At 39.6% G+C, this 21315-nt stretch overlaps 1 protein-coding gene across 3 annotated transcripts in view; it reads left to right on the forward strand.

The window, feature by feature from the left end:
* The first annotated feature begins 5701 nt into the window (after positions 1 to 5701).
* Positions 5702 to 21315, forward strand: part of LOC135564803 (NACHT, LRR and PYD domains-containing protein 4E-like) — a 259953-nt gene continuing 244339 nt past the window's right edge. Inside the window, exons 1-5 of one of the 3 annotated variants that reach the window (XM_065010865.1) lie at positions 5702 to 6052; positions 6477 to 6576; positions 20379 to 20495; positions 20761 to 20845; positions 20975 to 21203. In XM_065010865.1, coding sequence (XP_064866937.1) covers positions 6494 to 6576; positions 20379 to 20495; positions 20761 to 20845; positions 20975 to 21203 — 514 coding nt within the window. In that variant the 5' untranslated portion in view covers positions 5702 to 6052; positions 6477 to 6493. Of the gene's footprint in view, positions 6053 to 6476; positions 6577 to 12418; positions 12737 to 20378; positions 20496 to 20760; positions 20846 to 20974; positions 21204 to 21315 lie in introns of those variants that run through there. The other 2 variants (XM_065010867.1, XM_065010866.1) reach the window with 2 other exon arrangements.

Below are 21315 nucleotides of genomic sequence, written 5' to 3' on the forward strand. Positions count from 1 at the left end.
GGTTGGTTTAGGGTTAGGCTTAGTGTTGGGTTGGGTTAGGATTAGGTTAGGGTTGGTTTAGGGTTAGGGTTAGGTTAGTGTTGGGTTAGGGTTCGGGTTCGGGTTAGGTTAGTGTTGGGTTGGGTTAGTTTAGGGTTAGGTTAGTGTTGGGTTGGGTTAGTTTAGGGTTAGGTTAGTGTTGGGTTGGGTTGGGTTAGGATTGGGTTAGGGTGGGTTTAGGGTTAGGTTAGTGTTGGGTTGGGTTAGGATTGGGTTAGGTATGTGGATGGACTTGAGAATAAGGTTTAGGATATATAGTTAATTCTCTGACTGTATTGACTTGAGGTTTAATATATAGTTAATTTGAATTAAGGTTGGAATATATAGTTAATTCTCTGACTGTATTGACTTGAGAATAAGAGGATATATAGTTAATTCTCTGACTGTATTGACTATAGAATAAGGTTTAGGATATATAGTTAATTCTCTGACTGTATTGACTATAGAATAAGGTTTAGGATATATAGTTAATTCTCTGACTGTATTGACTATAGAATAAGGTTTAGGATATATAGTTAATTCTCTGACTGTATTGACTATAGAATAAGGTTGAGGATATATAGTTAATTCTCTGACTGTATTGACTTGAGAATAAGGTTTAGGATATATAGTTAATTCTCTGACTGTATTGACTATAGAATAAGGTTGGATATATAGTTAATTCTCTGACTGTATTGACTATAGAATAAGGTTTAGGATATATAGTTAATTCTCTGACTGTATTGACTATAGAATAAGGTTAATATATAGTTAATTCTCTCTGACTATAGTATTGACTATAGAATAAGGTTTAGGATATATAGTTAATTCTCTGACTGTATTGACTATAGAATAAGGTTGAGGATATATAGTTAATTCTCTGACTGTATTGACTATAGAATAAGGTTGAGGATATATAGTTAATTCTCTGACTGTATTGACTATAGAATAAGGTTGAGGATATATAGTTAATTCTCTGACTGTATTGACTATAGAATAAGGTTTAGGATATATAGTTAATTCTCTGACTGTATTGACTATAGAATAAGGTTGAGGATATATAGTTAATTCTCTGACTGTATTGACTATAGAATAAGGTTGAGGATATATAGTTAATTCTCTGACTGTATTGACTATAGAATAAGGTTGAGGATATATAGTTAATTCTCTGACTGTATTGACTATAGAATAAGGTTGAGGATATATAGTTAATTCTCTGACTGTATTGACTATAGAATAAGGGTTAGGATATATAGTTAATTCTCTGACTGTATTGACTATAGAATAAGGTTTAGGATATATAGTTAATTCTCTGACTGTATTGACTATAGAATAAGGTTTAGGATATATAGTTAATTCTCTGACTGTATTGACTATAGAATAAGGTTGAGGATATATAGTTAATTCTCTGACTGTATTGACTATAGAATAAGGTTTAGGATATATAGTTAATTCTCTGACTGTATTGACTATAGAATAAGGTTGAGGATATATAGTTAATTCTCTGACTGTATTGACTATAGAATAAGGTTGAGGATATATAGTTAATTCTCTGACTGTATTGATCCAGTTGAATCCCATTTCTGGTCCTGTAAACAGAAACAGAACAACATACATGGAAATGAGTTCAACACGTTTTAATGTATTTTTAGTTTTAATCATGTTCATTTGTATCTCTCTCTGTATGACAGATTCTCAGTAGGTTTCCATGGTCCATTAACCTAACAGCCTGGCAGGTCTACACAGTGAGAGAGGGGTGGGGGTAGAGAGGGGGAGGGAGGGAGGAAGAGAGAGGGGTAGAGAGAGAGAGAGAGGGAGAGAGGGGGGGGAGAGAGGGAGTGAGAGGGAGAGAGAGAGAGAGAGAGACAGAGAGAGAGAGAGAGAGAGAGAGAGAGAGAGAGAGAGAGAGAGGGGGGTTCTTTAACCAGTTTGGCTCATTGGACAGGTCAGAGTCTATGTTTGTGAGAGATAGGGGAGTGTGGAGGCGGAGAGAGGAGCGAAGAGAGACAGAGGGAGAGACTACAGACATTATCACAACCTACCACTGGAGGAAGACAAATAAACAGTTTTTGTCTGTCATTCTTACATTCATGGTCACAAAACAATCCATTTTTATGTCTCTATTTGGTTTGGTCAGGGTGTGATGTGGGGTGGGCATTCTATGTTTTGTTTTCTATGTTTCTTTATTTCTATGTTTTGGCCAGGTATGGTTCTCAGTCAGGGACAGCTGTCTATCGTTGTCTCTGATTGGTTTGGTCAGGGTGTGATGTGGGGTGGGCATTCTATGTTTGGTTTTCTATGTTTCTTTATTTCTATGTTTTGGCCAGGTATGGTTCAGGGACAGCTGTCTATCATTGTCTCTGATTGGTTAGGTCAGGTGTGATGTGGGTGGGCATTCTATGTTTTGTTTTCTGTTTCTTTATTTCTATGTTTTGGCCAGGTATGGTTCAGGGACAGCTGTCTATCATTGTCTCTGATTGGTTAGGTCAGGGTGTGATGTGGGGTGGGCATTCTATGTTTTGTTTTCTATGTTTCTTTATTTCTATGTTTTGGCTGGGTATGGTTCTCAGTCAGGGACAGCTGTCTATCGTTGTCTCTGATTGGTTAGGTCAGGGTGTGATGTTGGGTGGGCATTCTATGTTTTGTTTTCTATGTTTCTTTATTTCTATGTTTTGGCTGGGTATGGTTCTCAATCAGGGACAGCTGTCTATCGTTGTCTCTGATTGGGAACCATACTTAGGCAGCCCTTTCCCCTCCTTTCAGTGTGGGAAGTTAACTTTGTTAGTGGCTCTTTGCCCTGTAAGCTTCACAGTTTTTTTTTTTATAGAGCTCTGGTCAAAGTGGTGCACTATGTAGGCAATAGGGTGTTATAGCGCTCTGGTCAAAGTAGTGCACTATGTAGGCAATAGGGTGTTATAGAGCTCTGGTCTAAAGTAGTGCACTATGTAGGGAATAGGGTGTTATAGAGCGCTGGTCAAAGTAGTGCACTATGTAGGGAATAGACTTAAATGTAAATGTAAAATAGAGCTCTGCTCAAAGTAGTGCACTACAGTATGTAGGGAATAGGGTGTTATAGAGCTCTGGTCAAAGTAGTGCATTATGTAGGGAATATGGTGTTATAGAGCTCTGGTCTAAAGTAGTGTACTACAGTATGTAGGGAATAGGGTGTTATAGAGCTCTGGTCTAAAGTAGTGTACTACAGTTTGTAGGGAATAGGGTGTTATAGAGCTCTGGTCAAAGTAGTGCACTATGTAGGGAATAGGGTGTTATAGAGCTCTGCTCAAAGTAGTGCACTACAGTATGTAGGGAATAGGCTGTTATAGAGCTCTGGTCAAAGTAGTGCACTATGTAGGCAATGGGGTGTGATAGAGCTCTGGTCAAAGTAGTGCACTATGTAGGGAATAGGGTGTTATAGAGCTCTGTTCAAAGTAGTGCACTATGTTGGGAATAGGGTGCAATAGAGCTCTGTTCAAAGTAGTGCACTATGTTGGGAATAAGGTATTATAGAGCTCTGTTCAAAGTAGTGCACTACAGTATGTAGGGAATAGGGTGTTATAGAGCTCTGGTCAAAGTAGTGTACTACAGTATGTAGGGAATAGGGTGTTATAGAGCTCTGTTCAAAGTAGTGTACTACAGTATGTAGGGAATAGGGTGTTATAGAGCTCTGGTCAAAGTAGTGTACTACAGTATGTAGGGAATAGGGTGTTATAGAGCTCTGGTCAAAGTAGTGTACTACAGTATGTAGGGAATAGGGTGTGATAGAGCTCTGGTCAAAGTAGTGCACTATGTAGGGAATAGGGTGTTATAGAGCTCTGTTCAAAGTAGTGCACTATGTTGGGAATAGGGTGCAATAGAGCTCTGTTCAAAGTAGTGCACTATGTTGGGAATAAGGTATTATAGAGCTCTGTTCAAAGTAGTGCACTACAGTATGTAGGGAATAGGGTGTTATAGAGCTCTGTTCAAAGTAGTGTACTACAGTATGTAGGGAATAGCGTGTTATAGAGCTCTGGTCAAAGTAGTGTACTACAGTATGTAGGGAATAGGGTGTTATAGAGCTCTGGTCAAAAGTAGTGAACTATATAGGGAATAGGGTGTCATAGAGCTCTGTTCAAAGTAGTGTACTCTATAGGGAATAGGCTGCCACTTTGGGACAGAAACTCGAACTTGAATCACTGGTCTTGGAAACTGCTAGTTGTTCATACGGTGTTGTTATTAATGATTAACCTTGAAATGCAGTGGTCTGAATCAGGGTCACACAGTGTTTGTTGGAAGTTTTAAACACACGGTTCTGGGCTTAAAGAAAGAAGACACCGGTACCATGTCAGATATGGAGTTGAAATGGATTCCATGTTGAGTTGCATCCCAATATTACACTTTATATACATCATAGAAGACTGAAATATATTTCATGTTGAGTTGCATCCCAAAATATTCACTTTATATACATCACAGATGACTGAAATATAACAAAACCATTTGGCAGAGAAACACCGATTTTCGGCGTTAAAAAACTATTAATGTTTATTATTATTATGAATTATCACTAGGTAATAATGATACAATTGAATAACATTCCACCATGAGGTCACTAAATAATGATACAATATGAATAACATTCCACCATGAGGTCACTAGGTAATAATGATACAATATGAATAACATTCCACCATGAGGTCACTAATGATACAATATGAATAACATTCCACCATGATAATGATACAATATGAATAACATTCCACCATGAGGTCACTAGGTAATAATGATACAATATGAATAACATTCCACCATGAGGTCACTAGGTAATAATGATACAATATGAATAACATTCCACCATGAGGTCACTAGGTAATAATGATACAATATGAATAACATTCCACCATGAGGTCACTAGGTAATAATGATACAATATGAATAACATTCCACCATGAGGTCACTAGGTAATAATGATACAATATGAATAACATTCCACCATGGTAATAATGGTTCACTAGGTAATAATGATACAATATGAATAACATTCCACCATGAGGTCACTAGGTAATAATGATACAATATGAATAACATTCCACCATGAGGTCACTAGGTAATAATGATACAATATCACTAGAATAATGATACAATATGAATCCACCATGAGGTCACTAGGTAGTAATGGTACAATATGAATAACATTCCACCATGAGGTCACTAGGTAATAATGATACAATATGAATAACATTCCACCATGAGGTCACTAGGTAATAATGGTACAATATGAATAACATTCCACCATGAGGTCACTAGGTAATAATGATACAATATGAATAATATTCCACCATGAGGTCACTAGGTAATAATGGTACAATATGAATAACATTCCACCATGAGGTCACTAGGTAATAATGATACAATATGAATAACATTCCACCATGAGGTCACTAGGTAATAATGGTACAATATGAATAACATTCCACCATGAGGTCACTAGGTAATAATGATACAATATGAATAACATTCCACCATGAGGTCACTAGGTAATAATGATACAATATGAATAACATTCCACCATGAGGTCACTAGGTAATAATGATACAATATGAATAACATTCCACCATGAGGTCACTAGGTAATCTGACTGCAGGAAAGCAGTAGCTACACAGCGATGTTATTGGAAACACAAGGATTTTCTGGTAAACAGGTTAAACTGGGTTTCTGATGATGCTGACATGGGGTCAGAGCTACTAAACTTTAACAGAAATGATGGAGTCCTAAATTAATCAGTAACAAAAATTACACAAAGTTTCCTGACATTGGGGAGGTGAATAAACGGTTCCCAAGGTTTCATTCTCAACACAAAGGAAACTCTCACTGACTTGACATGTTCTGGTTTTGAATTCAGGCTGCAAGGTAAGAATCCTACCAGGGATTATTCATGTAGGATGTTGGTAGAAAGTTGAAGATACAGAGCCACTTGTCATCAGAAAGGTGCTCTCTCAGCAGAACCGAAAATATTTCAATGACTTGACATCTTCTGGTTGTGAATTCAGGCTACAAGGTAAGACTTTTCCCAGGGATTATTGTAAAGTGTGAAGAGAAATTAAATGTATGGTGTAATTTTAGTTTAGTGAATGACAGTAAAACACTCAGATGTAACAGTCCATTTCACCTGGGACAGCTACGTGACAGTTCAATCATACAAAATGGCGCTAACTGGGGCATAGGCAAGTCACATTCAATAACATGTTGTTCATATAGCTAACTGGGTGTAGTCAAGTCACATTCAATAACATGTTGTTCATATAGCTAACTGGGTGTAGTCAAGTCACATTCAATAACATGTTGTTCATATAGCTAACTGGGTGTAGTCAATGAAATGAAAAAAAAACATATTGTTCATATATTCGTATATTGTGGATATTTTACAATTTGTATATTTATTCATGTATTATAGTTCAATGACATGTTGGATCTCTGTTTAGGGGTCATTGCCCTGAAAATGAGTCTCTCTGGGGAGAGAGAGGAGGGCGGCCATGCCTCGAAAATGAGTCTCTCTGGGGAACATGACACCAAAGCTAAGAGGTGAGATTACAATTTTGTTTAAGAATTTATGAAGAGTTTATATCCATAATTTTTTCACATTTGTGTTTTTTCATCAGAAATGAAGTCTTCTTGGTACCTTCATGTGTAAAATATTACTGTTCTAAGATTCATAGATTTGAGTGTCTGATACTTTCCCCTAAACGTCAACTGAGCGGTGCAGAGACACCATTCAAATGTGTGCAGATTCATCACATCTTCAGCTGGAAACACTAAGTGATGTTGTCCATCTGTGACCAAAGAGAAAGTGGTCTTAGTTCAATTCTATGAAATGATTTAGTATTTATTTTCATTTTGGGGGCTGAACATCACAGCGAATATTGTTACATCACAGCGGATATTGTTACATCACAGCGAATATTGTTACATTCTCTAGATTCTCAAGTTTAATTTGATCTATAGAGCCCCACAGTGGAGGTGTCATAATACCCATAACACCTAGCGGTCAAACAGGGAAATGGTTCCAATAGTTTTATAGAGCCCCACAGTGGAGGTGTCATAATACCCATAACACCTAGCGCTCAAACAGGGAAATGGTTCCAATAGTTTTATAGAGCCCCACAGTGGAAGTGTCATAATACCCATAACACCCAGCGGTCAAACAGGGAAATGGTTCCAATAGTTTTATAGAGCCCCACAGTGGAAGTGTCATAATACCCATAACACCTAGCGCTCAAACAGGGAAATGGTTCCAATAGTTTTATAGAGCCCCACAGTGGAGGTGTCATAATACCCATAACACCTAGCGGTCAAACAGGGAAATGTTTCCAATAGTTTATAGAGCCCCACAGTGGAGGTGTTATAGTACCCATAACACCTAGCGGTCAAACAGGGAAATGTTTCCAATAGTTTATAGAGCCCCACAGTGGAGGTGTTATAGTACCCATAACACCTAGCGGTCAAACAGGGAAATGGTGCCAATAGTTTTATAGAGCCCCACAGTGGAGGTGTCATAGTACCCATAACACCTAGCGGTCAAACAGGGAAATGTTTCCAATAGTTTATAGAGCCCCACAGTGGAGGTGTTATAGTACCCATAACACCTAGCGGTCAAACAGGGAAATGTTTCCAATAGTTTTATAGAGCCCCACAGTGGAGGTGTTATAATACCCATAACACCTAGCGGTCAAACAGGGAAATGGTTCCAATAGTTTTATAGAGCCCCACAGTGGAGGTGTCATAATACCCATAACACCTAGCGGTCAAACAGGGAAATTGTTCCAATAGTTTTATAGAGCCCCACAGTGGAGGTGTCATAATACCCATAACACCTAGCGGTCAAACAGGAAATTGTTCCAATAGTTTTATAGAGCCCCACAGTGGAGGTGTTAGAGGGAATTGTAGAAACACTTGAGCCTTTGGATGGACACTTCTAATGTAACAAAATAATCAGTGGTGCTGCAGTGGTAGTGGTGCCTGGGTAATATCACTGGGGAAGACATGGTACAACACATGTGTTGTGATAATAGTGGGTAATATCACTGGGGAAGACATGGTACACCACATGTGTTGTGATAATAGTGGGTAATATAGTGGGTAATATCACTGGGGAAGACATGGTACAACACATGTGTTGTGATTGTGATAATAGTGGGTAATACATGTGTTGTGATAATATGGGTACTCACTGGGGAAGACATGTTACACCACATGTGTTGTGATAATAGTGGGTAATATAGTGGGTAATATCACTGGGGAAGACATCACTGGTACAACACATGTGTTGTGATAATAGTGGGTAATATACTGGGGAAGACATGGTACAACACATGTGTTGTGATAATAGTGGGTAATATAGTGGGTAATATCACTGGGAAGACATGTTACACCACATGTGTTGTGATAATATGGGTAATATCACTGGGGAAGACATGGTACAACACATGTGTTGTGTTAGTGGGTAATATAGTGGGTAATATGGGAAGACATGGTACAACACATGTGTTGTGATAATAGTGGGTAATATCACTGGACATGGTACAACACATGTGTTGTGATAATAGTGGGTAATATAGTGGGTAATATCACTGGGGAATGTTACACCACATGTTTGTGACAATAGTGGGTAATATCACTGGGGAAGACACATGTACAACACGTTTGTGATAATAGTGGGTAATATAGTGGGTAATATCACTGGGGAAGACATGGTACACCACATGTGTTGTGATAATAGTGGGTATATAATAGTGGGTAATATCACTGGGGAAGACATGGTACAACACATGTGTTGTGAATAATTGCATTGTTTGCTCTATAACCTGCTAGTTCATATGCTTTGCAACCATGATATATAAGCCTAAGGCCCAGACAATAAGAAGACACAGTGGCAGATGCAATTCAACCACACCTTTGTTTCATCACTAAATCAGAGAGTCTGTCCGGTGGAGTCCACAACACATATTGCATTTAACAGACATCTAAAAGATACCAACAACTATTTAGTCTCATCAACGTAAGCTACATATGTGGCAGTCCATGGTTCTGATGTATGTGTGTGTGTGTGTGTGTGTGTGTGTGTGTGTGTGTGTGTGTGTGTGTGTGTGTGTGTGTGTGTGTGTGTGTGTGTGTGTGTGTGTGTGTGTGCGTGTGTGTGTGTGTTCAGCAGATTTCTCTACTTGTTGTTGATGTTGAAATTCAACACACGGACACTTGAAGTCAAACTTAAATGAATCATTTAGTTAACTGGAGAGGTTTAAACGACCTCAATGCACCACAGTAGAGAAGAGATAGCACCCTGTCACAGTCACCTGCATGGACCAAAACAGAGTGAGAGAGAGATAGCACCCTGTCACAGTCACCTGCATGAACCAAAACAGAGTGAGAGAAGAGATAGCACCCTGTCACAGTCACCTGCATGAACCAAAACAGAGTGAGAGAAGAGATAGCACCCTGTCACAGTCACCTGCATGAACCAAAACAGAGTGAGAGAAGAGATAGCACCCTGTCACAGTCACCTGCATGAACCAAAACAGAGTGAGAGAAGAGATAGCATCCTGTCACAGTCACCTGCATGAACCAAAACAGAGTGACAGAAGAGATAGCACCCTGTCACAGTCACCTGCATGAACCAAAACAGAGTGAGAGAAGAGATGGCACCCTGTCACAGTCACCTGCATGAACCAAAACAGAGTGAGAGAAGAGATAGCACCCTGTCACAGTCACCTGCATGAACCAAAACAGAGTGAGAGAAGAGATAGCACCCTGTCACAGTCACCTGCATGAACCAAAACAGAGTGAGAGAAGAGATAGCACCCTGTCACAGTCACCTGCATGAACCAAAACAGAGTGAGAGAAGAGATGGCACCCTGTCACAGTCACCTGCATGAACCAAAACAGAGTGAGAGAAGAGATGGCACCCTGTCACAGTCACCTACATGAACCAAAACAGAGTGACAGAAGAGATTCTCTTCAGCAACGAAATTCCAGAAGAACAAAACGGTCTATCACCCTGTCATACTGTTTCATTTGTTATATTTTTATTTCACCTTTATTTAACCAGGTAGGCTAGTTGAGAACACCTTTATTTAACCAGGTAGGCTAGTTGAGAACACCTTTATTTAACCAGGTAGGCTAGTTGAGAACACCTTTATTTAACCAGGTAGGCTAGTTGAGAACACCTTTATTTAACCAGGTAGGCTAGTTGAGAACAAGTTCTCATTTGCAACTGCGACCTGGCCAAGTTAAAGCATAGCAGAGTGATCAGACAACACAGAGTTACACATGGAGTAAACAATTAACAAGTCAATAAATACTGTACATACCTTTATTTTATGTCCTCGGCTACTTGGCTAAAAAAGCTTGGTTCGCAACTTTCGCTAGTTAACTATTAAACATTAGCCGTCTACATCTAGCTACATATTGAACTTCCATCCTCTCAGGTCAGGGGCGCAATGTATGAATTAATGATTAGTTCAGAATCAGATTTATAATCATTAGCCAGTACGGAGAATTAAGTAAAACCACAAGTCCAAATTCCTATCTCCATCTCCATGCCTCACAAAGAAGGGCACTTATTGGTAGATGGGAAAAACAAAAGCAGACATTGAATATGATTTTGAGCCTGGTGAAGTTATTATTAATTACACTTTGGATGGTGAATCAATACACCCAGTCACTACAAAGATACAGGCGTCTTCCTAACTTAGTTGCCGGAGAGGAAGGAAACCTCTCATTGATTTCAGCATGAGGCCAATGGTGACTTAAAAACAGTTACAGAGTTTAATAGCTGTGATAGGAGAACACTGAGGATGGATCAACAACTCTGATCCAGTAGTGAGTCATTTAGCAGGCGCTCTGATCCAGCAGTGAATCATTTAGCAGACTCTCTGATCCAGTAGTGAGTCATTTTAGCAGACTCTCTGATCCAGTAGTGAGTCATTTAGCAGGCGCTCTGATCCAGCAGTGAATCATTTAGCAGACGCTCTGATCCAGTAGTGAGTCATTTAGCAGACGGTCTGATCCAGTAGTGAGTAATTTAGCAGGCGCTCTGATCCAGTAGTGAGTCATTTAGCAGACGCTCTGATCCAGTAATGAGTCATTTAGCAGACGCTCTGATCCAGTAATGAGTCATTTAGCAGACGCTCTGATCCAGTAGTGAGTATTTTAGCAGACGCTCTGATCCAGTAGTGAGTCATTTAGCAGGCCCTCTGATCCAGTAGTGAGTCATTTAGCACACTCTCTGATCCAGTAATGAGTCATTTAGCAGACGCTCTGATCCAGTAATGAGTCATTTAGCAGACGCTCTGATCCAGTAGTGAGTCATTTAGTAGACTCTCTGATCCAGTAGTGGGGGACCTGATCCTAGATCATAATGAATAAGATTACATGGAGAGGGGGGACCTGATCCTAGATCATAATGAATCAGATTACATGGAGAGGGGACCTGATCCTAGATCATAATGAATCAGATTACATGGAGAGGGGGACCTGATCCTAGATCATAATGAATCAGATTACATGGAGAGGGGGACCTGATCCTAGATCATAATGAATCAGATTACATGGAGAGGGGGACCTGATCCTAGATCATAATGAATCAGATTACATGGAGAGGGGGGACCTGATCCTAGATCATAATGAATCAGATTACATGGAGAGGGGACCTGATCCTAGATCATAATGAATCAGATTACATGGAGAGGAGGGACCTGATCCTAGATCATAATGAATCAGATTACATGGAGAGGGGGACCTGATCCTAGATCATAATGAATCAGATTACATGGAGAGGGGGACCTGATCCTAGATCATAATGAATCAGATTACATGGAGAGGGAGACCTGATCCTAGATCATAATGAATCAGATTACATGGAGAGGGGGACCTGATCCTAGATCATAATTAATCAGATTAAATGGAGAGGGGGGACCTGATCCTAGATCATAATTAATCAGATTACATGGAGAGGGGGACCTGATCCTAGATCATAATGAATCAGATTAGATGGAGAGGTGGACCTGATCCTAGATCATAATGAATCAGATTAGATGGACAGGAGGAGCTGATCCTAGATCATAATGAATCAGATTACATGGAGAGGGGGGACCTGATCCTAGATCATAATGAATCAGATTACATGGAGAGGGAGACCTGATCCTAGATCATAATGAATCAGATTACATGGAGAGGGGGGACCTGATCCTAGATCATAATTAATCAGATTACATGGAGAGGGGGGACCTGATCCTACATCATAATGAATCAGATTACATGGAGAGGGGGACCTGATCCTAGATCACAATGAATCAGATTACATGGAGAGGGGAGACCTGATCCTAGATCATAATGAATCAGATTAGATGGAGAGGGGAGCTGATCCTAGATAGTAATGAATCAGATTAGATGGAGAGGTGGACCTGATCCTAGATCATAATGAATCAGATTAGATGGACAGGAGGAGCTGATCCTAGAGCAACGCTCCTCTTCTGGGACACTGCCTTTATGAAACAGAACACATAGTTGTAAAGTCTAGTTACAGCAGGTGTTTACTGCCATCTAGTGGAAGATACCAATACAACACTTTATTATCAGGGTGGGGAGGCGGCTGAGCTGAAACTGAAAGTAAAGTTGTTCTTTTGTTCAGGATCCATTTTGAGACGACAGAGCAGAAAAGACTATATGGAGATTATTGAAAAATAAAGTAAGTATTTCTGAACAATAATCTATTCTAATGGACAGAATAAGATAATTAATACCTGGAATGAGATATTACTATTTAGTAGAACTGCTACTTGAGCTGAGTTGCTGACAGACAGCAGATTTCAAAGTGTAAACTAATCAGTAGGCCGACATGTTATCAGTAAAACGTCTGGTAAAGATGGTGGAAGAGCTTTTCAATTATATGATTTTATGTTTATCTCAGGGTTTCTGAATCCTTTTGTTCTTACCAGCACTTACACTCCTGATTCAACTAATCATCACATATTTTAAAATAATTTAATATTCGAGGCAAACAAATGAACATTCTCAAATGAAAACCCTTTGGGTTTGTAGGACTGCTTACAATTATTAAAGTCCTACAGTAACTCACATCTTGGAGAAAAAAACACAGCTAAACTTGGTTTCGAGTAAATTAATGTTTATCAAAAATAATGTAAGAGAGATGTCTTGAAGAAACGCGTCTGGGTTTAGAACTCAGTGTCTCAGTGCCCTGCGCGACAGTGGGAGTATCGTTTTGCATGGCCCGGTGCTACAGCTGAGTGGACATATAATTTATGGACCAATGGAATGGTCTAAAATGCTTAAACTCTGCTCCCCCGGGGAGCCGGGCAATGCACAACTAATTCCCCCAGTGACCGTTACTTTATTTCCTGATATGAAATGGAAAGTAATTTTGTAGCTGACGCAGTTCCAGAATGTCTGTTGAAACTGTGTCTCATATGGAACGTTAGAACAGTGGTGGAAACAGAACTCAGTTCCAGAATGTCTGTTGAAACTGTGTCTCATATGGAACGTTAGAACAGTGGTGGAAACAGAACTCAGTTCCAGAATGTCTGTTGAAACTGTGTCTCATATGGAACGTTAGAACAGTGGTGGAAACAGAACTCAGTTCCAGAATGTCTGTTGAAACTGTGTCTCACATGGAACGTTAGAACAGTGGTGGAAACAGAACTCAGTTCCAGAATGTCTGTTGAAACTGTGTCTCATATGGAACGTTAGAACAGTGGTGGAAACAGAACTCAGTTCCAGAATGTCTGTTGAAACTGTGTCTCATATGGAACGTTAGAACAGTGGTGGAAACAGAACTCAGTTCTCAAACTGGAGTAAAAGTAAAGATTCCTTAATAGAAAATGACTCAAGTAAAAGTGAAAGTCACCCAGTAAAATACTACTTCAGGAAAAGTCTAGAAGTATTTGGTTTTAAATATAATTAAATATCAAAAGTAAAAGTAAAGTTGTAATAATTGAAAACTCCTTATATTAAGAAAACCAGACTGCACAATGTTCTTGTTATTTTAATTTATGGATAGCCAGGGTCACACTCCAACACTCAGACACCATTTAAAAACAAAGCATTTGTGTTTAGTGAGTCCTCCAGATCAGAGGCATTAGGGATGACCAGCGATGTTCTGTTGATAATTGTGCAAATTGGACAATTTTCTGTCCTGCTAAGCATTCAAAATGTAATGAGTACCTTTGGCTGTCAGGGAAAATATACGGAGTAAAAAGTACATCATTCTATTTATGAATGTAGTGAAGTGAAAGTAAAAGTTGTTCAAAAATATAAATAGTAAAGTAAAGGACAGATACCCACAAAAACTACTGAAGTAGTACTTTAAAGTATTTTACTGAAGTACTTTACACCACTGCATTAGAAGACAGATAAATGTGTTGATTTGAAGGAAATTCTATTCTACTGTATCTTAGTCTATGCATTACTCATCTCATATGTATATACTGTAATCTATTCTACTGTATCTTAGTCTATGCATTACTCATCTCATATGTATATACTGTAATCTATTCTACTGTATCTTAGTCTATTCATTACTAATCTCATATGTATATACTGTATTCTATACTATTCTACTGTATCTTAGTCTATGCATTACTCATCTCATATGTATATACTCTATTCTATTCTACTGTATCTTAGTCTATGCATTACTCATCTCATATGTATATACTGTATACTATTCTACTGTATCTTAGTCTATGTATTACTCATCTCATATGTATATACTCTATTCTATTCTACTGTATCTTAGTCTATGTATTACTCATATCATATGTATATACTGTATTCTATACTATTCTACTGTATTTTAGTCTATGCCGCTCTGACATTGTGACCAATAACATTTGATTTGATTTAGATTAGGTGATATACACTACATGACCAAAAGTATGTGGACACTTGCTAGTCGAACATCTCATTCCAAAATCATAGGCATTCCTATGGAGTTGGTCCCCCCTTTGCTGCTATAACAGCCTCCACTCTTCTGGGAAGACTTTCCACTAGATGTTGGAACATTGCTGCGGGGACTTGCTTCCGTTCAGCCACAAGAGCATTAGGGAGGTCGGGCACTGATGTTGGGTGATTGGGCCTGGCTCGCAGTCGGCATTCCAATTCATCCCAAAGGTGTTCAATGGAGTTGAGGTCAGGGCTCTGTGCAGGCCAGTCAAGTTCTTCCACACCGATCTCGACAAGCCATTACTGTATGGACCTCGCTTTGTGCACGGGGATATTGTCATGCTGAAACTGGAAAGGGCCTTCCCCAAACTGCCCAAGACTATTTTTCCTCCGCCACCAAACTTTACAGTTGGCACAATGCATTCGGACAGGAAGCGTTTTCCTGGCATCCACCAAACCCAGATTCCACTGCTCCAGAGTCCAATGGCAGCGAGCTCTACACCACTCAAGCCGATGCTTGGCATTGCGCAAGGTGATCTTGTGTGCGGCTGCTTGGCCATGGAAATCCATTTCATGAAGCTCCCGATGAACAGTTATTTTGCTGACATTGCAGTTTGGAACTCGGTAGTGAGTGTTGCAACCGAGGACAGATCATTTTTATGTGCTTCCACACTTGGCGAGCCAGTCCTCTGAGCTTGAGTGGCCTACCACTTCACTGTTGAGCCGTTGTTGCTCCGAGACGTTTCCACTTCACAATAATAGCACTTACAGTTGACCGGGCAGCTCTAGCAGGGCAGATATTTGACAAACTGACATGTTGGAAAGGTGGCATCCTATGACGGTGCCACGTTGAAAGGCACTGAGATCTTCAGTTAGGTCATTCTACTGCCAATGTTTGTTTATGGAGATTGCATGGCTGGCTGTCCGACTTTATACACCTGTCAGCAACTGGTGTGGCTGAAATAGAATCCACTAATTTGAAGGGGTGTCCACATATGTTTGCATATACAGTGTAGATTCTCTGTCCTGCTACTGGTAGGACTATAACATTATGTGAACTGATCTGAACAGGTTTAGGCTGGTCATCGATGACATGTATGGCTATATCTGAGGTATAGACTTTCATCTGCATATCACTAACAAACTGCTAGTATACATTATAACCTAGTCTACTTTACATAATATAAAATCTACATATCACTAACAACCCCACTACTATACATTATAACCTAGTCTACTTTACATAATATAAAATCTACATATCACTAACAACCCCACTACTATACATTATAACCTAGTCTACTTTACATAATATAAAATCTACATATCACTAACAACCCACTACTATATACATTATAACCTAGTCTACTTTACATAATATAAAATCTACATATCACTAACAACCCCTACTATACATTATAACCTATTACTTTATAATATAAAATCTACATATCACTAACAACCCCACTACTATACATTATAACCTAGTCTACTTTACATAATATAACATCTACATATCACTAACAACCCACTACTATACATTATAACCTAGTCTACTTTACATAATATAAAATCTACATATCAAACAACCTTTCTGAATACTATCAAATCAAATCAATATCACTATTTATATAGCTTTACATAAGCTATATCTCAAAGTGCTGTACATAAACCCACCTAAAACCTCAAACAGCAACTATACATTATAACCTAGGAAAATTATAACTCCTACTACATAATATAAACCTAGGAAGAAACCTAACAAACCACTATATACATTATAACCTAGTCTGGACTTATAACATAACATAACATGTTCATATCACTAACAACCCACTACTATACATTATAACCTAGTCTACTTTACATAATATAACATCTACATATACTACATTAAACCTAGTCTATCATAATATAAGGTAGTCTATACATTTATAACTAGTCTACTTACATACTATACATTATAACCTAGTCTACTACATATAACTAACTAACAACCCACTACTATACATTATAACCTAGTCTACTTTACATAATATAACATCCATATCTAACAACCCCACTACTATAAATAATAAACATACTATTTAGATGTTCAAATATAAAATGACTATACTTGGTTGAAAATAATATAAAATCAACAGAACTTTCTGAATGGATCAATCATTTCCCCTCAGATCAATAATTTATTAGCCCTTCGTACATCAGCATATCTCAATTAGTTTGTAACAGATTGAAAGACAATAAATATCCTCAAACAGTGAATACAAATAAGTGTAGACATGGCCTTGTGTTGCTAGGTCTAAACTCCCTTAGAAACAGTGACTTAAACCTATTGAAGTTACCATGGAGATGAAATATCACAACTACATGGGGTGATGCATTAAATCCTGACTGTTTCTATGTCTGTGTAAATGTGGAGATTATAACAGAACATGAGAACAAGATTAGTTCAAATGTTCATAAATGACCAGCATGCTGGATCTAATAATAAGGCAGAACAGTGCTGCTGAGTCAGCTGGGGAGTCAGGTGGACTGGGGACCTGCCTCTAAAAACAGAGTCTCTCTGTCAGGTAGTTGAGGGCATGGTCCTGCCTCTAAAATGGTCTCTCCGGGAAGAGAGAAGGGGGGCCCTGGGCTCAGGTCCTCCGAAAGAGTCCCTTATTAGAGAGAGCATATGTGGGGTGGCCAGTGCTCTTCTGGCTGTGCCGAGGTGGAGATTATAACAGAACATGGCCAAGATGTTCAAATGTTCATAAATGATCAGTATGGTTGAATAATAACAAGGCAGAACTGTTGAAACTAAAATCAGTGACTTTCTGGGATCAATAATGTCCGTTTTAGCCCTTCTGTTACATTCTCAGATTACATTTACCAAAATAACAGATTGAAAGACAATAAATATCCTACTTTATGAATATTTCAAATAAGTGTGAGATATGGCCTTGTGTTGAATGCACTGTCTAGAACTACCTTAACAAACAGTGACTTATTATTATTATTGACAGTTACCATGGAGATGAAATATCACAACTACATGGTCATGTGATGCATTAAATCACCTGACTGTTTCTATGTCTGTTAGTAAATGTTTTATTTCTCAAAGAGATAATGAATACATGAGAACAAGAATTAGTTGTCACTGTGTTAATCACAACCAACATGCTGGATCTCTGTTTAGGGGTCAGTGCTCTAAAATGAGTCTCTCTGGGGAGAGAGAGGGAGGGGGCCCTGCCTCTAAAATGAGTCTCTGTGGGAGGGACTGAGGGGGCCCAATGCCTCTAAAATGAGAGGTCTCAAGTCTGGGGAGAGAGGGAGGGGGGCCTCTAAAATGAGTCCTCTAAGAATGGAGGGGGCCCTCTCTCTGGGGAGAGAGAGGTACTGGGGGGGGGCCCTGCCTCTAAAATTCATCTCTCTGAGGGACATGACACTAATTTAATGAATAATTTATAAAGTTTATTTCCAAAATCAATAGATAAGATGAATGTAAGATGATAATTCTCAATCCGGGGTCTGTGGAGGTACTGCAGGGGTTCTCAAAATAAATAGGGGTCTGTGGAGAATGCACACTGTTCTCAATCACTCTGGGATAAGGGGTCTGGGGTCTGGGAATGCAGGGTTCTCAATCCGGGGTCTGTGGAGGTACTGCAGGGGTTCTCAATCCGGGGTCTGTGGAGGTACTGCAGGGGTTCTCAATCCGGGGTCTGTGGAGGTACTGCAGGGGTTCTCAATCCGGGGTCTGTGGAGGTACTGCTCAGGGGTTTCTCAATCCGGGTTCTCAATCCGGGGTCTGTGGAGAGCAGGGGTTCTCAATCCGGGGTCTGTGGAGGTACTGCAGGGGTTCTCAATCCGGGGTCTGTGGAGGTACTGCAGGGGTTCTCAATCCGGGGTCTGGGGAGGTACTGGAGGTACAGGGGTTCTCAATCCGGGGTCTGTGGAGGTACTGCAGGGGTTCCACGGCACCCTGACTGTACTTTGCAATGTCAGACATTTGATAGGATTTTTACATGACACAACCACTCTTCTCTTAATTATTGACTAATATAATGGAATGCATATTTTAACCAATTGTGATGGTTGTTACCAGCAGAATATTGACAATATAACTGTTACATCAACACTCTCTTCACACCCGTTTAACAACTCTAAATATCTTTGGCATAGTAGGCATCAAGTCCCTTCCAATAATGTTGCCTACAACGTTTCATACAATGTTCATTTTCATCGAACACATATTACACCCTAGACGCCTTCAACTGCCCAATTTATATCCATCCCCAATTTAGGAGTATTTTTAACAATATGATGTTGCGCTCCAAAGGAGAACTTGAAATAACATGATGTAGATAATTAAATCATCAAAAGAAAAACGTGTTTAGAAAACAAGGTTCCTTATAAAAAGGCTTCTATCACTTCCTTAAAATATGAAATCAATAAAAGTTATATATATTTTGGGGTTCACCGGATTCATCATCGAGACGGACAGGGACAGACGGTAAGCTCGAAGCTAATAGCTACTTTACCAGCAGCATCCTAGTTATCCTAGCTAGTCGGTACAGCTCGGTAAACTAGCTAGCTACTCTACCAGCAGCATCCTAGTTATCCTAGCTAGTCGGTACAGCTCGGTAAGCTAGCTAGCTACTCTACCAGCAGCATCCTAGTTATCCTAGCTAGTCTAGCTCGGTAAACAGCTAGCGCAGCATCCTAGTTATCCTAGCTAGTCGGTACAGCTCGGTACTCTACCAGCAGCATCCTAGTTATCCTAGCTAGTCGGTACAGCTCGGTAAGCTAGCTAGCTACTCTACCAGCAGCATCCTAGTTATCCTAGCTAGCTCGGTAAGCAGCTCTACTCTACCAGCAGCATCCTAATCCTAGCTAGTTTGCTACTCTACCCAGCATCCTAGTTACCATAGCTACCACTACATCATCACCGGCTCCCCGGTTGTTTCTGTAGTGTTTAAACCCTCTGTGTCCAAGGACCGAACTTTTGAATATTATTTTCAGGACGCCTCAATAGCAGGTATTGAACACCGGGTAAATAATCACTAGTCAGAACCTCAACCTCAGTATACATTCATTATAAAAATCATCTTAATATCTGATATTGTGAGTAAACAACCTCGTGAGTGCGTCTTCCAGCCCTCCAATAAATGACATCATTCAACCCTCCCGGTTAGTAAATTTACCTCAACATCCCCCGGAGAAGGCAGAGTAACGACACCAGCCTTTTAGCGGGGCTGACAGACTGACTACAACGCTCGCGTCGCTAAATTAATTAAAAAAAAAAAATTGTTATTAAAAATGACACACTGCTCGCGCGCGTTAACTAACGTCTGGAAGTCAGTTCTATTTGTGAAACTCTTCTTATGTTTCCCCATCTGAGCTCAGAGTAGATGAGAGATGTAATGTTTGTCTCTGTTGTGTTGAAGACCAATCAAGCAGGAGAGACCAGCCTCCCCTGTTCCCAGCTGTGTGTCCATGAAGAGTGACTGGTCTATGGGTGAACCTCTAAACTTTAGAGAGGGAGACTTTTCTACTGAACAAAGGTAAGAAGAACTCATGGGTCCTGGTCAGTGAGTTAAACAACACTGTCTCTAGTCATTTCTCCTCTCCCATTTTCCCATTTATTGTTGTTGTTTTCATAATCCATATGCTAATCATTTTGTCCATTTTCATAGTCCTAAAACAATATTAAACAAACACAACATTCCCTCCGTGTGTGTGTGTGTGTGTGTGTGTGTGTGTGTGTGTGTGTGTGTGTACGTGTCTCACTCCTGGATGAGGAGATGTAATCTCATGTTTTGTCCACAGAAACCAACAGGAGAGATCAGAGTCAGAGATTCTCAGTGGTCAGTCTTCCCAGAGTCATCAAACAGACCTGGCCTCCATATTCAGTGTATGTGGTCCTGTTATGTACATTTGTTTTTGTTTACCTCAAGTAAAGTTGATCTGTCAATCATTCATTAATGTGTTAATGAGAAAGCATTTATTCTCTTGCTTAACTTATTTACTTTATTTATTTCAGATGCTTGAAGAGAAAATTATGACATTTGTGAAGAACGAGCTGAAGATGTTCAAGAGGATTCTTAGTCCAGAACTCCCAGAAGGCTTTGAGAGTCAGAAGCAGGATAAGGAAGTGGTGGATGCTGAAGATGAGAAGCAGGAGAGCAGTGCCAGAGAGGGGGCTCTGAAGATCACACTGCACATCCTGAGGAAAATGAACCAGAAGGAGCTTGCTGACACACTGGAGAAATGTAAGATCTGTCTGCCTCATGTTGAATGATGTTTTATAACATTTAAAAGCTGTAGCTAAAGTACAGCTAAAGTAGCTGTGTAACTCAATGATATTGTAGCAGCCTTAACACA

Source organism: Oncorhynchus nerka, linkage group LG26 (assembly GCF_034236695.1).
Source record: "Oncorhynchus nerka isolate Pitt River linkage group LG26, Oner_Uvic_2.0, whole genome shotgun sequence".
In the NCBI taxonomy this organism is placed as follows: domain Eukaryota; kingdom Metazoa; phylum Chordata; class Actinopteri; order Salmoniformes; family Salmonidae; genus Oncorhynchus; species Oncorhynchus nerka.